Below are 16822 nucleotides of genomic sequence, written 5' to 3'. Positions count from 1 at the left end.
CATTAGTCTGAAAGCGTGTTGCTCAGTAAACATGGAAACATGGTCGTTTATGTGAGATGCAGTGATTTAAATGAGCTGCTATCAGAATGTTTGACTAATTCTGCAGCTGCTGTCTTAAATATCCTGACTTCACTGCATTTTTTGGTTTCTTTAGGAGTAACATAAAAATAAATAATTCGTAGACTTTTAGAGCCCCTTCATTTAAAGAAGGGCAGGTGTTTAATCAACGGCAAACTAAGCTTTATCACATCAGGGAAGATTAGGGAGTGACAAGAAAGGAAATAGAAGTCACAAATTCATAAACAATTTACTCTGGCATATACTGGCACTGTCACAAAAAACCAAACAAACAAAAAAAACCAACCCCCAAAAAACCCAACAAACCACCCCATGCAAGGATACATTTAAGGATACATTTCCATGTCTAATCTCCACACTGGCTACCATGTTAATTTTAAATGGATTAGTTCCTAACCCAATTCATTGTGTAGCCAGACAAATGGTTTTTTGACAGGAGTGAAGTGGAGGGGAGGGAGAAAGTGAGGTAGCGTCTTTTGGCAGCAGTACTGGCTTATGAGAGTTTAAGGTGTTTGTGAAACTGCAGGTGGATCACAGGAAGGATAAGTAACTTAGAGCGGGGAGGTAGCAGAGGACTAAGGGCTGAAAACAAGCACAATAGCAACCAGGTAATGTTCATCTCGGTGTGGTCTGACCTCCCAGCTAGCAATTACTGATTACAGTATATGATGGAGCTGATATAGTATGACAGCATACGATTATAAAAATAAATAAAAACCAGGACACAGACAGACTCATAAGGCTAACTTTTGAGTAGGAGTCTAGTTTAGACTGCCTGCAGAATATCTATGCCACCTACATCATTATGTCACCACAAACCATTAAACATTTCCCATCCCTCCAGTATGTATGGAGTACAGCTCCAGACAGAGTGCTCTGGCTTTTCTAACAATTTGTGTACTGTGTTCCCAGCTGAATTGCAGGCCCACACTTCTGAAAAATTTCTCTGGGTTTCTTTGTCCAGAAAGGCTTCTGTGGATAATCCAATCAGAACATGAATATTCAGTTGATGTTTTTATAACTGTCTGATTGTTTTTCTCCTGCTTATCTCCAGGGTATTAATCTGTCTGGAGGGCAGCGCCAACGTATCAGTGTGGCAAGAGCACTTTACCAGCAGACAAATGTTGTGTTCCTGGTGAGTAAGTGCTGTTATGTTTATGATCCAAACAGAAGCACGAGATGCGAGTATTTAGAGCATTTCATGGGTAACACACATGGAACGTTGTGCTTCTCTGAGCTAAGCTAAATGTGCACTGTTTATTTTATAGTCATTGTTAGCTAGCCTGCAGGTAAGAAGCATTTGTAAATGCTGCAGACAGACAGATAGGTAATGGGACACAAATTGAAATGCTGATGCTTTGCCTGTCAGTCTATTGAAATTTTTTTTTTGATCCTTGTGTTTATCTTTGGTACTTAGAAATCTAATATTCTCAGCTGTATTCATGAAATTCCTAAGCTGCCTCAGGCCTAAAATTAATGTTGTCCTGTGCCTGGGGTGTTTCCTTTCTGCAATAAACACGGCTGTCTTCCCACCCTGAACTGTTTGTTTTATATCCTGTCCCAGCTTCAACAAAAGTGCTATGGAAAAAGGAGTGAGAGCAGGCTCTAAAAACTTGGTATGTGGGAAAACGAATGCATCCTACACACTCATGAGTAGTGAGCTTGCTGGCTTTCCAATTTAGGACTTCCTTCTTAAGATCAGTTTTTAAGGAGCTTTGAACCCAGCTGTTATGACAGTGAGACGTGAGTCACATGGGATTAGAAAAGCTGTGCACATTAGAGGTCATCCCTAAAAGTCTGGGAGGTAACTTAGACCATACCCTGTAATTAGGCTGATCAATATGTGCTTGCTTCATGTGTAGGGCATTTCCAGGCAATGACCAGAAAGTAAGACATTAGAGAGCAGTTGGGCCAGATGCTGCAAATCAGCAGATCCAGTATTGGGCTGATGTCACTCAGAAAGCAGATTTAATTCAAATTCAACCCTATTTTATCAGCAAACATCTGGAGAAAAAAAAAAAAATTATTTTTTAAGCAATCCTCATTTTACTGAAATGTAATAGTATGAAATAATAATACTAAGTAAATCCTGCAGCCAGTATCACTAGTGCAAGCAGAAATAATAGATTTGTAATACCATATAAATAGGATTAGGTAAACAAGTCCCCCAAAAGATGGTACAGATTAGTTTATGCCTAAATTAATTGCATATAATTCTTTGATTCAGTAAGATAATCTGGGTCCTAAATCAAGCATCTGAGCAGAGTCATCAAAATGATCAACATTTCTCCTTTTGTGATTCTTTGTTAATGGAGTTTTGATTTATGGATCCAAAAAAAAAAATCAGAAGGCAATTATGTACAAGGGAAATAAAATGTGCTCTTTGTCACTGTCCCTGAAGCAGTTATGCAATATATGCCATAGACATACATTGCTGCGTTGTCTTGAGTCTGACAGAAACAATGTACTGCAGTTATGAAGGCTGTGAAACACATCTGTTGAGAGGAGCAGTTCCCAGAAAGCCTCACGAAATCGTAGCATTTACAAAGCTGATGTTACCCTATATCTGAGTACTCACTGCAAAAAGACAGTTCAAGGTTTGTTGTTATGTAATTTAAGCAAGCCACTCCTCAGAACAATTTTGGATCTTCGGATGGCCTCTTTTGGTTGTCTATATTGATTTAATTAGTTTTACCGGTAGTAAAATCTGTCAGTTTCCTTAAATCCTGTAAGTGCTGGCTTCAAAAGCTGACTTCTTTTCCTCATGACAGGATGATCCATTTTCTGCGCTGGATATTCACCTAAGTGACCATCTCATGCAAGAAGGGATCCTGAAAATGCTACGGGAAGACAAGCGGACCATTGTGCTAGTCACTCACAAGCTGCAATACTTACCCCATGCTGACTGGGTAAGAAAGCTCTTCCCGTTTTTTCTGAGGAGGCAAGAATGTGGCATGGATATGTCTTGCTACAAACAAGGCTTTCGCTGCATCTTTCCACCAAATGGTGGTTTAGTGAGAAGAGACATAACAAAGATCTTTTGAAAATTAGCCAGTGAGTTTGGGGTGCCATAATTTTGGGATTCCTATCTTAGAACATCTAAACAGGTTGGATTTTCATAGAGCTGATACTTAATATTCTCATGAAAGCAGGCTACATTTAAAATATATTTATCATCCAAAACCATTAATTTTATTGGAAAATTTTGCTCATTTTTTTATCTCAAAACAGTGAAATGTTTGAGTAATGTATTTGCCTCTGCTGGGATGTTACTAGGAATTTGTCTGTGCTGTCACAGGAAAAGGTGTGTTTATGGATATTGAGATGCATGGAAATACCAGGGGAAAAACAGTATTTCCTTGTCGTTAGTGCTAGTGCATAATATATCAAGAACATCTTTACCCTTTGTATGTTGGCAAAATTTTAAGAAATGTGTAGTATTCAATTGTTTTGTTAGGTTTCTTTGTTATATCTTGTAGTTTACAGAAAAAAATGAAGGTATGCTTTCTATAACAGTTTGCAAATGCAAATGTCAAAGATTAAGCAAATCAAGCAGGATAAGGAGGTTTGGTTTTTTGGATCTTTGGGTTTAGTTCATTGGTTCACACTGGCCTTGCACTTAGTTCTCCTACAGTTATGCAGCTACAACATCACAGGTCTTCTTGCCCAGAGGGATTGATGACTGCAATTAAGCCTCCTATCAGGACTTCTCTGTCATTTGCAGCTTGCAAACACTATAGCAGCAGTTACTCTGTCTCAAGAAATAATCGTATTTCAGCTGCTTTCTGTTCTTCATATTGGCTTGCTGTAAAGTTGCAGATAGACATTAATCTTGTTCTGATCATGTTGTTGGTGGGCAACATTTATCCTGTATGGTGTCTGCCATGACCTTGTCCCTCAGTTGTACAGCTTTAAGAATTACTACTGTTCTCAACATAGTTCTGGTTTTCCCGTTAGTGTGTCTCAGGATGCAGGAATTTTTTGCCTTCTTCCCCTCCCTACGAGGTCCATCTTAACTTCCACTTTTTCAATTGTTATATATTTGCATTTTTTTTAATATGCACAGCTATGGCCTTTGTATCAGTATAATCTTTTTAATTTTCTTTATGAATGTCAGACCCATTTGTAGGTGTTTGTGTTTTATGAGATACTCTGAGAATTATTTTATTTTTATTATCTTCTAATTTGGCTTCAGTATTGTTTTATGAAATATACTGTTCCAAACAGCCTGTAGGACAGGAAGGACTTGTATTAATTAAGTTTATAATTAAAAAATATTTATTAAGAAATAGTTCTGTTTTTTTCCCTAAGCAGAGGTCTCATTAAGCCTTAGCAGGTCTTACCCAATGGAGTGCAGCAGGAATATTTATCTTCTCTTATTAAGGAATTGTAAATAAAAATATAATTTGAAGTATATGCGATGGTCCTCCTAAATCTTCGTAGCAAAACCCTCAGAAGAATTCAAGGTCCAGCCTAATTACAGGTTTCCTGAATAAATTGACCACAAAAAGATTCTTGTTTGCTTTATTTTTTTCCTTTCCTCTGGTGTAAATTCTTCGCAATGAGTGGAATAGATTATTTCCCCACCCCCCGCCCATGGAAATTTCTGAGTTTCCAGGGAGAGAGAAAAATACTGCATTAACTATTTTCTAATGCTGTCACATGGGTTTACAATCCACACGCCTCATTTTCCAATTCTGCTTGTCAGATCTAAAGTGAAGGTAGTTACACTGTGTGTATAATGTAGTTACACTGATATAAACCTGGAAACCACACCCTTCAGACTTTGTCTTGCATATGTAATTTTTTTTTTTTTAAACTGTCCACTATTTATGCTTTTAAAAGCTTTAGGGATTCAAATTTTCCTTATCAGGTCCATGATATCAAACAGATGGTGGAGCCAGCGTGCTCATATCTAATTGCCTGAATGAGGGCAAAACACGCTGTGCACAGTATGTTGCTAAAAGCCTTTTCCTTTTAGGAGGTAAGAGAACTCTAATATCTGATCTTGGTAATGACTTGTATTTAAGAAGAGTAATGCACTCTCCTGCCTGCTGACAGGATCCCTGTTCTTTCTTACTTAAAAGCAGCCTTCCTTTCTGAAAGCATGAAGTGCAGGAAGTTTCTGGGTTTGCAGCATCTTGAGTGAAGGGGGTAGAGTCAAGGGATAACTTCACTGTCTTTTTAGAAGACAGATTTGTTTGCAGAAATAGGCTTTATTTAAGAAGAGAGAAAATTCTGTCCAGACACAGCAATGTAGCTTTAAAATGAATAGACATGTGGCTATTTATCTCACCACTTTTCTTTCTAACTTTTTAGATAATTGCAATGAAAGATGGTAACATCCAGAGAGAAGGAACACTCAAGGACATTCAGAAATCAGAGACTGAGCTCTTTGAACACTGGAAGACATTAATGAATCGACAAGACCAAGAGCTGGAGAAGGTTTTTGATGGGCAGGGCAATCGACATTTGCAAAACATGTGACTTTTTTTTTTTTTTTCTTAGGTTGAAAGCATTAGCAAGGATTGACATGCTGTGTGTGATTTCTAACTTAGTAGGAATGTAGTATTACTATTACCATTATTATTTATCTATTAAAAGAAATTCCTCCATCTGGATATCTTGATACTGTTGCCTCTGATCCATTCTTGATAAGAAGCCCTATCAAAATATTCTTGTCTAAGGAGTAATAAATAGGGCCATTTTAGGAAAAGCATTGGTAATGTGCAATACTGACCACTGCTTCTCTAAATATGCCTGAATTTATTCATTGCATTGGGTAGAAGTTTTTCAGATGCGCCGATATCAAGCTCTCTAAATCATTAACACATTTTGTCTTTAATACTATAACACAGGAAGAATGAGATATTAATCTTAGTTCTTATTAATTCAGTGATATCTGTCCAAGTTAAGATTCCAAGAGGGTTGGGATTGACAACCTGAAATTAATGTCAGATATTTAATTTATATCCTTAGGTTTTACACAGAGGTAGCAAATCAATCACTTATGACTGCCTGCTGTAAGATTCTCACTTTTATTTTTCACTGATGTTGTGATTGGAAACAAATTTTGTTATAGCTAGTAATTTTATTTTAGTCATTCTCTGGCTGAAAACACATGAACTGTCCCTTTTTTAGGAGACTATTATTGAAAGAAAAACTGTTTTGGAAAGAACGAACCTCCGGAGGACTATGTATTCCCGTGAAGCTCTGCTGAAAGATGACGAAGAGGATGAAGGTAAAAGGGCACCCTTTGAGCCCAGTACCACTACATTACTGTTTCACAGTTGCATTATATTAGAAAGAATTAACATTATTCAAACTGGCAAGAAAATAATCATTTTTCAGGTGGGTCGTGGTTCATAAAAGTGCTATTTCCACTGATTTTACCTCTGGACTACAGTGATTTCAAGCATTCGGAAATCATAGCTTCCTCCAAACTTTTGAGGTTTTTTTCTTATACTTGAACATGTTTTGATAATGAAAGAGGAATAATATTGAATAATTTATACTGGGTGAGCCTCAAACCTGTCAATAGCTAAGCACACTTGTTTAAAGTTTTACATAGGAAAGAATTACAATTCATTTTATCAAGCTAGTACTTTTTTTTTTTTTTTCAAAAACATTGCTGAAGGCATTGATTGCCTAGTGCTAAGGTTTTTTGCATTTTTTTAGCATGCATTACTACTAACTTTAGCAGGTTAATATGTGCATGTGTGAACAGTTAATTTCACCTTAAAGCCACTTTTTATCTTGCATGGTAAGACCTGTTTTGTAGCTGCCACTTGCCAGTCCCTACGAAAGGTGTGTATGATTAAGTCAGTGTGGCTGTACTTTTTTCTTGCACGTTGCAGAAGAAGTAACAGAAAGTGATGATGAAGACAACCTGTCTTCGGTGCTGCATCAGAGAGCAAAGATGCCCTGGAGAGCCTGTGGCAAGTACCTCAGCGCAGCAGGAATCCTCCTTCTGCCGCTGCTGGTTCTGTCCCAACTGCTGAAGCACACGGTAATGGTGGCCATCGACTACTGCCTGGCATGCTGGACCTCAGAGGCCATTTCTGTGAAGACAGAGCTAGAGCTGAAAAACTGCTCCGACTGTGAGGTATGCAACACCTCGTTCACCTTCCTTTTATGATTTAACCAGTGGTGATCTGCCACTGTTAACCTCTGCCCCAAGATTTGCATATGATGTGCTATATTTCTAGTAGTAGAGCCTTTCCAGAGTATTTTGAAGGTTAATGCATCTTCAGGTACACAGTGCAATGAAACTGACAGTTAAGTTTTGTGCAGTTGTTCTCCTTCTCCTAGATTTGTTGTATTTTCATCGTCTAGCTGATATGCCTGAACCTTGGTCTCTAAAGTAATTTTGATATTGTAGTTCTTTTTTCTTTTTCCTGTACTGTTGCATTCCCCCTGCAAGTAGGGCTTTCAGGTTTTGTAACGTACAGGAAACGCAGATTTATTTATTTTTTTTTACGATGAGCACACTTTTTTGGTTGGTTTTTGTGTGAATTCCACATGGAACTGACCACAGTGTTACCTAGCAGGTTACTCTGTATGTATAAAGTAGTAGTGGAGGGATTTTGTTAGAAGTGGGATTGTTTTCTTTATTGGGATTTAGTGCCTGAAAATAATGCATGTTAATGTTCAGGAGGTGCATGTATGATTTCACTGGAGTCATACTTTCATCTCTAAAATATGCTTTATTGATGCTGGGTTTTAATATGAAATTAGTATTTCAAAATAAAAACTATTATATTCTGTTCCTATTCAAAAAATAGACCAAAACAACAAAGCTGTAATAAATGCTTTGAAGATGTTTTTTCTTCCTTCAGATTAAATTATCAAATATATCTTTTAAGGGTTTTTTGTAGTATTCTATGACTTTAAATTTCTGATTAATCTCTTATTTTCATGCAAACAGTCCTCTGTCCAAAGGATAATAAACTATGGTTTAAGATGGTTGAAAATCACTGGCAGTTTAATTTAGGGAGGAAAAAGGATTTACTCCTTAGATTTTTTCAGTCCTGCATTTTTAATAAATTTTAAACATACTTTACAGTGAATAATTTTGTTACTCTTTCTTTGTTTCTTAGGATTTCAACCATTCTCCATATTCAAAAGTGTTCAGCATTCTCTGCTGTCTTGGGATTGCATTATGTCTGGTCACATCAATAGCGGTGGAGTGGACTGGCTTGAAAGTCACCAAAAAGCTACATTCTTCTTTACTAAATAAAATTATTTTGGCTCCAATGAGGTATTCCTCTGACTGTAATGCAAATTGTATTGTAGTCATTTTGTGTTCCTTACTTCAAGGCAGTCTTCTAAGCACAGTTTTTTATTAAGAAGTTACTGTGAATCACATTTTTTTTTAATGTGTCATTGAAAATCACCAGGTATCAAACTACTGAGCAATTTTGAAAATGGTACCCAGTCTGCTCGAGTTCCTAGACACTAGTCAACTGTTTTTCCTGCCTGACTGCAACTTTAGAGATTTACTTCCATGCATGTTTAATTTCTCTTTGTTGTTTTTAATTAGAGAGAAAACACAATTATTGATCAATATGTTGTACAGTTAATTCATAGTGTGCATCATAATCTTAATCACTGGAAATACTGTCAGGCAGCAATTGTGAGAGCCTATGAAAGATAATGAGCTTAGACAAGTGTCATCACAGGCATCATCAGAGTACACTGGGATGCACAGATACTGGTAAAGGCCTTTGTCCTGCTTAAGTTTTCTTTCTGATGCATGAAAGGAAAGTTGTAGTTTGATTCAAACCTGCAGCTGTTACTGCACATTAGGAAAAATACCTTCTTATCTTTAAGCCAACTGTATTTGACCCAGAAATTATGGAGAAATAATATACATGGAAAAACTCAGGATTTTTTTTTTAAACTCTTTTTTTTCAGGATAGAATTAGACTTCAGATTCAACATGAGTTATGGAACAATTAACAATTACAGAGCAATAATGAAGTTTGTATTTTGCATATGCAAATACAAAGGAAAGGTCTTTTAATAAGTTATTCCAACATCTGTTCCTAGTTATGCATTTCTATTCCCAGAAAAATGCAAGACTTGCAATTTAACTTTGTTTGCATTTTTCATGAATTGAAGAGGCCTCAAATTGCAAATCTGAAAGGATTTTTTTTAAATGTAATCATGTGATTTGGGTAGCTTAGGCAGTAGAGGGAGCTGAGGACATGCTTGCTGTTGCATTACATTCAAGATGGCCATTTTAATGGAAAGCCATGGTTATGGGGAAAAATAAGAAACCTTACTGTGGTTGTCAATTTATTTGCTTGTGTCTGATACAGCACCTAGCTTAAGGAAGACAGAAAAAAAAAAATTTAAAACTATTCTAGTATCAGTATTGTAATCTTTCCCATTCCTTGTCTCATTTTAGGTTTTTTGAAACAACACCTCTGGGAAGTATATTGAACAGATTTTCAGCTGACTGCAATACCATTGACCAGGTAGTGAATAAATATATTCAAGCTGCCAAATTATACTATCTTTCCCAGTCTGAAAGACTGGATTTTCATTTATTTTACACTCATTTAGATGAAATTTACTGATGATCTATAATTTTGACTACTATATCAATTTGCATCATGATTTTCTAGGTTCAGAATTAATTCCTCATCTTAAAAGGACATAGAAAAACCATTTATTTAAGATGCCCTGTATAGAAAAGGGAAGCAAAATTAGATCAACAGTGATATCCCCAAATTAAGAGGATCTACATTTTTTTTAGAAGTGGGTGAACACATTAACTTGACACGTATGAGCAAATGAAATGAGAAAAAGGCAAATGCTGTTGCCCAAAATAGAAATGACTGAAATTCAAATTATCACCATTTACCCCAGACTGCACTGCCAGTTCATAGGACCGATGTAGACACTGAAATCATCTGTTGCATCCCATCTGTAATCCTCTGACATGAGGATTGTGGTCCACAATGGCAGACATGAAGCAGCCCCACAGAAGTCCCTTCAGACTTTCCCAAAACCCAGGAGTCAATTCAAAAGAAGGCCTGTATGTTTAGTGCTTCAAATCCTCAATATTTTTTTTTCCTTTTGTAAGTGGGAGAAATAAAAATGAAACAATGCTGTTTTAAACTTGGTAAGTTATGGAAGATTCTGTGTGCTTATTCTTCTTTATCTATACAGCACATTCCAGCTACCCTGGAGTGCTTGAGTCGCTCCACTTTGCTGTGTGTATCTGCTCTTGCTGTCATCTCATACGTCACACCAATGTTTCTCATTGCCCTGGTTCCCCTCGCAATCATGTGTTACTTCATCCAGAAGTACTTCCGAGTTGCATCACGGTAAGAGCATAAATCTGTATCATTCTGGCAACAGAAACATCTTCTGCAATGCACAATTGTATTGCAGAATTGCAGTTCTGGGGAACTTCATGTTTAAATTCGGTCCTGTCAAAGCCATGGCCCTGTCTGAAAGGGAGCTGAATCTACTACAGTGAAAATGTGCCATTTTACAAGTGCTTTTGTCTGCAGCTCTTCAAGCAGAACTTCTGGGAGGCATGAGCAGGGTCTTTGTCCCTGATCAAAGTTTCTTAGAGTTCACAGGACACACAAACCCAGCTGGATTCTGTCCTCCCCAAAGGCTGCATGCTGGGCATGTCCAAGAAATTGTGGCGACATAACAGGGAAACTGATGTCTGCCTGTCCAGGTAGAAGTGGAAATCTGTAAAGCCAGGGAGAGGCTGGAGAATGCAGTGTAACCATGGTACTGCTGCCCATTAAGTAGCCAACATGCACAAGCATCCTCTCTTGTTCTGGGTGCCTTTTGGTTTTTAACAAGTTGCAAATTTTAGACATATCTATGATTTTTCTCCTTCTAAGGTCATCCAGCTTCCCTCCCAGTGGCACTCAAGAAGCATTTGCAGCAATGCTGCATTTATCCCTTCATGTATGCATGAATCAAGAGGGAGTCTGCAACCAATTTACTTCCTGCTGGAAGGAACTGAGGCTAAATAGAATTTCACCCCACATGTGCTTCCACTGGTTTGATGACTAAACATGATATTGAGAAGCACAGCATAATGATGAGTACAGGCTCACATTTACTCTACTGAGTGTATGAGCTATACTGTTAGCTGAGTGAGAAGTTGTGCTGTCATCTGGGGATGGAGAGGGGGGAGACAGGAGGTTGCATTTCGCCTTCTGCTTAACTTGAACTCTTATTTGCAGTATCTGAAGCCAGAATAGTGTTTAAATGAATAAACAATTTATTATAAGAAATTGGAGTATAGGAGAAACAAAGGAAGGCAGCAAAGGGAAAAGAACCATTTGAATTCCAGCACTGTTAGTATTCAAATCTTAACAGAAAAACCCTCCTGGGTTCTTCGTTCCCTGCTCAGAGACATGCAGCACTGCCTTGCAATCTATCTGAACCTTACATATATAATTATTGTGATAATATTCCCTTTCACTCCCTGGGCCTGTTTCAAGAGAATAACTGCACAACAAAACTGGCATTTTACAGAATTCTTTTCCTAACCCTTTCCAGGGACCTGCAGCAGCTGGATGACAGCACTCAGCTACCATTACTCTCCCATTTTTCAGAGACTGTCGAAGGTCTTACCACCATCCGAGCCTTCAGGTATAGTTTTTTAAGAAACATACATTACCTCGCTTTTGAATATCTACCTCTGATTCTGTTCTGCAATTGTGCAGTTGTAAGTAATGGTTATTTGGATCACGTGGAAAATCCAGAGTCCCCAAAACACTGGTAAGGGGGAACTCCAAAACATTGAAGAACTTTAAGCATTTTGCATGTGAAGGAATTACTGTAGAAAAACAAGCTAATGTGTGTCAGCTGCCTGGCGGTAACTTTTCATACACTTGCACGCAGCCTGAAAAAAAACTTGGGGGCATATGTGATTTAAGAAGCTAAATTAGCTTGCAATTACCGCAGCATGCGGTGTGGCAGACTATGCGCTTGGACAGTTTCCATGGAACAACTAATATGCACTAACTTGTTATATCAGAGTAATTTGTGTATGAGTTGATGTCCTGGTAAGATAAACTGTGCATGCTAGTGACTTCAGAGGATACAATAGCACTCTAAATTATTTTCAGATTGCTAGCTGAAAATGTGGTTGTTCATACTGACCTTGAAAATACAGAAGCTGGAGGCGAAGTCTTTGATCGCCTGTTTTGATTCATTTTTCTGTCCACATTAGCTCACAGGAGCAGCCCAGAAATACCTGATAACGTGCCTGGGTTGTGCATCTGTGTCGTGGTTTAACCCCAGCCAGCAACTAAGCACCACACAGCCACTCACTCACTGCCCCCCCACCCAGAGGGATGGGGGAGAAAATCGGGAAAAGAAGCAAAACCCGTGGCTTGGGATAAGAATGGTTTAATAGAACAGAAAAGAAAAAACTAATAATGATAATGATAACACTAATAAAATGACAATAGCAATAATAAAAGGATTGGAATGTACAAATGATGTGCAGTGCAATTGCTCACCACCCACCAATCGACACCCAGTTAGTCCCTGAGCGGCGATCCCCTGCCCCCACTCCCCCCAGTTTATATACTGGATGTGACGACACACGGTATGGAATACCCCGTTGGCCAGTTTGGGTCAGCTGCCCTGGCTGTGTCCTGTGCCAACTTCTTGTGCCCCTCCAGCTTTCTCGCTGGCTGGGCATGAGAAGCTGAAAAATCCTTGACTTTAGTCAAAACACTACTTAGCAACAACTGAAAACATCAGTGTGTTATCAACATTCTTCGCATACTGAACTCAAAACAGCACTGTACCAGCTACTAGGAAGACAATTAACTCTATCCCAGCTGAAACCAGGACAATCTGTTACAAAAACAGCAGTCACACTGATACTAGTAGAGGTGCCAGTAAAGCTGCTGCTGAGCTTACCAGCTGCTTTCCCTGCACTAGTGCTATCCTTGTCTTTTCCCAGTTGACTCAAATGCAGTCAACTGTCTTCCACACACATCTCATCTAGATGTCTACACATTTTGTTGGTTAATTATTACTGTTACCATTCTATCTTTGAAACAGTAGTGCTTATTCCTCCTAACCTATAATTTTTATTTTATAATAGAAGTAATGCACAAACTTAACTTTTCTTAAACTATTCTAAATAGGATATAGATAGCTTAATGAAAGAACAACCAATTTAAAAGTTTGTTTCTTATTGACTGAAGGTATCTTCCTGAAGAGTGGTAGAACAGCATAGTATTTTCCATTATTAATTACTATTATTGGATATTTAATTCATTAAGTGCCAAGAGTGTTCTTTAGTTTGTAGCTATGGCTATGTTCAGTTTTAAAGAAATTCAATTTCTCTTTTAATTGTTGCTTTTCTCATTTATCCATAAATTCTTCTGCTTCATCAACAGGATCTTTAGAGTATTATGGCTGTATATTTTCAGGTGTTGATGCAATAAATAATATTCAATGCTATCTAGCTAATATTTTCAGTCTTTTGGAGCATTCCATCTTGATTCTTCCTGTCACCTTGAAATGAATTCCTCTGTTAAAAGAATTGTTTGGTGCCTCCTTTTTCTTAAATCCTGCAGTAACTGATGTGTTTCTGACCCAAACAGCCATGTGCGTTCAGCAAGTTCTGTATTCCATCTGCCTGCCAGTGTCCCGCATCAGCTGGTAACCTAGCTATTTTTAGGACTGTGTAGCTTTTCAGCTGCCTAACATGTTAGCAGCAGTGGAGTTTAGACTTGCTAGCTTGAGCATCCCTAAAAATAACACTAATTCAGGAATCCAGTCATTAAGTTAGGAGGTGCCAGTTATTCATGGAGTGTCCTTACTCTTGGTAGCTCTTCGTCCTGCACTTACTCAGAATGCATAAGGAAAGAAATAAAAAAAAAAATCCAGGGGGAGATCAGAAAGACAGCTACTGCTGCAGCTATAAATACACCTTCAGCAGATGCCCTGGCCTGATTTATAGTCTGCTATCTGGCACCTCAGATAGCGTTGGTGCTAAACAATCGATAAAATGTAAATGTGAAGGCTTCTGCAATGACCGATCTGTATTCTGAGAGGCCTGGTAATCTGGGGCCACTTTCTGATATTTCTGCAGTACTCCACCAACAGTGGTAACTTTGTCTGAATCCCTGTTCCACGTGCATATGCATGACTGACTCATGATGCATACCTCACATCTTCTGAGGCATATCTGCATCGCGTAATACCTCATGGTATAGAGATATGAAAGTTAAATGTGACTGAATTGGTTCCAGAAGCAGTACAGCCACCTCTGTATGGTAGGGCACTGAGGGCAATTCATCCTGAGAAAGGCAGGGCTAACTAGCTCGGACGCTGTGTGACACTAATGCTCACTTTTGGGAACAGCCACTCCAGGCTATGCAAACACACTTGGAGCCAGCCCAGGCCATTCTCCATTGCACACAGCAGACATGTCTCTTATGTCTTGGCACATTGGCTAAGTTGTGCAACAGCTAAATTATTTCCACAAAGTGGCACTTATTTCTTATCCTCAGAAGCATAAATGATTTATGTAAAGTCGTAACTTTATTATACTGTAATCAGAAGAAGGATTAAGATACTCTGCAGTGAACAAATTTGAAAGCTTCTCTAAGCTATGTACTTCACACTTAAACAAAACATTGTCATATCTTTCTCTCATATCAGTATAAGGAGAGCTGAGTTTATAAACAAGTAGTGCTTGTTGCACCATAATAGCTAAGGATATAAATAGGGCAAGGTTTTATAGGGGGAGATTAGCAAGTTTGTTAACTTGCTAATGTAATAAAGGTGGGGAAAAAGGCAAGCTTTGGGTGCTTAAACTAGATCTTCAGGCCTTCGAGCTTCTGTTACTACCGTGGAAAAAGCTTTTGTGCCAGACTTCTCCTTTATTATTAGACATAATTATTGATACACTTTATTATTAACACATCACATTAATTTACACCTAGGCAAATAAATATGCCCACCTAAAAGGCATGACTGACTGACTCGCATGCTTGCCAAGACCCCAGTCTAAATAGGTGTAACAGGGAATCATCTTCCATATCTGCTGATTTCAAGGCAGAATTCATTGATGCAGCTATTCTGATGAGTGGGTGCAGATTCACTATCATAAACTGTAAACAGACCTATTTGCCATTAATCTTATTTTGTGTTCTGTGGCTAATTCATGGGGGAGTGAGGGGACACGATACATTTCTTTCCAGTCTGTAACTTTTTGTTGCACCATGTGCTTCAACTTTTGTTTTCCAAAGTGCTCCATTTGTTTAGTGATAAGGACAAACATGCTTGTCTAACACTGGAGCTACCATGACTGGCTGTACTTTGAATTTATACTTCATAAATGGTTACAATTTCTAGGTGCTGCAGTAACATAAATTTTAAAACTTCCACTTATATGATTGAGAAGAGGAACTGTGTTCTGATGCATTAATACTTCTTTTCACAAGTACATGCATGTGTTCTCTCATATATTTTTAATGTTTTTAGTTTCAGATTTGTCTTTCTTAGTTACTGTGTAATAAAATACATTTAGAAAATGCCCAGCATGATCCAGAAGTCCCATATAGTGTTTCATCAATGCAATAACATCCATTTACTCCTGAAGATATTTTACAAATACAGTTTGCATGTGTCTAATACAAGTCTACAGAAGATGTCACTCTGAATTATTGATAGGCTGATTTAGATGCTGTGTCAAGCTGTCCATGACCATATAACCCCAGAAATTAAATTTTATTTTTCATTTATCCAAGACCCCAAGGCCTGACCCCTTTTTTTTTTTTTTTTAAGGTATGAGGCCAAATTTCGACAAAAACTTCTTGAATACACAGACTCCAACAACATCGCTTCCCTTTTCCTTACGGCTGCCAATCGCTGGCTGGAAGTCCGCATGGCAAGTACATTATTTTTGTGTATGCACAATGAATTTATTTTACTTCATTCCAAGCAATCTGATGAGGCATCCAACAGTTATCCAGCCTCACCTGGGTTTCGAAGCTATACCTTTACCCTTTATATCTCTATCTCTCTAATGAACATGTGCCCAACCCATCCTGGAAACTGAATGGAGTACAAATTTTTCCCATAGCCTGCAGCTGTTTCTCCAAGACAAGAATAGTTTTTATAGGTCACATTGACTCTTCTGTGAGCAAAGAGTGATCAGAGCTGGTCAAGCTGTGCCGCCAGCCAGAATGCCTTTATGGGACTGTGTTAGTCAGCAATAGCAGGCCTTTGCCTTGTGGCTCCCCAGGAACGTTTCAACATCTTGAAAGCTCTCTGTATAAGTAGAAGGACGCAGACAGGTTTATGCCTATTTTGGGTCATCTGAAGAATGCCAAAGATACTTAGGTGCCTGTTTCCTTAGAATGCTCAGTAAAGTGGCCTGGCATGAGAAATCATTTATTAAAAACAATTCCTTGAGAAGCAAATCAAGGAATTTTATGTTGTGGATGGTGATATTTGTATCAGACTTTGTTAGATACAGGTGTAGTACCGCTGTTATGGTAACATGGGGTCCTTTTATATGTGCTAAGTGTACCTCATATTTCATGTCACACTCTATACCTGCATTTTGGACTCCATTTTAGCTGGTACCTTTTGCTACTTAAATTTAGATATTGAGTACGACTTAAATAAAATGTTATTACCCTTTTATATGTTCAGTCCTAGACCACCTGAAGTCCCTAATTCTGATCAATGCCTGGATCACTAAACAGTACAAACATAGACAAGT

At 38.2% G+C, this 16822-nt stretch overlaps 1 protein-coding gene across 1 annotated transcript in view; it reads left to right on the top strand.

Annotated features, from left to right (window-relative positions):
* Window positions 1–16822, top strand: part of ABCC8 (ATP-binding cassette, sub-family C (CFTR/MRP), member 8) — an 80560-nt gene that overhangs the window by 52789 nt on the left and 10949 nt on the right. The window contains exons 21-30 of the mRNA XM_010563839.1: window positions 1133–1213; window positions 2850–2987; window positions 5398–5523; window positions 6220–6319; window positions 6936–7193; window positions 8182–8338; window positions 9491–9560; window positions 10258–10415; window positions 11620–11712; window positions 15880–15982. Of these exons, the coding sequence (XP_010562141.1) occupies window positions 1133–1213; window positions 2850–2987; window positions 5398–5523; window positions 6220–6319; window positions 6936–7193; window positions 8182–8338; window positions 9491–9560; window positions 10258–10415; window positions 11620–11712; window positions 15880–15982 (1284 nt within the window). The remainder of the gene's footprint in view (window positions 1–1132; window positions 1214–2849; window positions 2988–5397; window positions 5524–6219; window positions 6320–6935; window positions 7194–8181; window positions 8339–9490; window positions 9561–10257; window positions 10416–11619; window positions 11713–15879; window positions 15983–16822) is intronic.

The sequence above is a fragment of the Haliaeetus leucocephalus genome, unplaced genomic scaffold (genome assembly GCF_000737465.1).
Source record: "Haliaeetus leucocephalus isolate CR32 unplaced genomic scaffold, Haliaeetus_leucocephalus-4.0 Scaffold173, whole genome shotgun sequence".
In the NCBI taxonomy this organism is placed as follows: Eukaryota; Metazoa; Chordata; class Aves; order Accipitriformes; family Accipitridae; genus Haliaeetus; species Haliaeetus leucocephalus.
The sequence above is the reverse complement of the archived record's forward strand: the minus strand, read 5'-3'. Positions and strand labels throughout refer to the sequence as shown.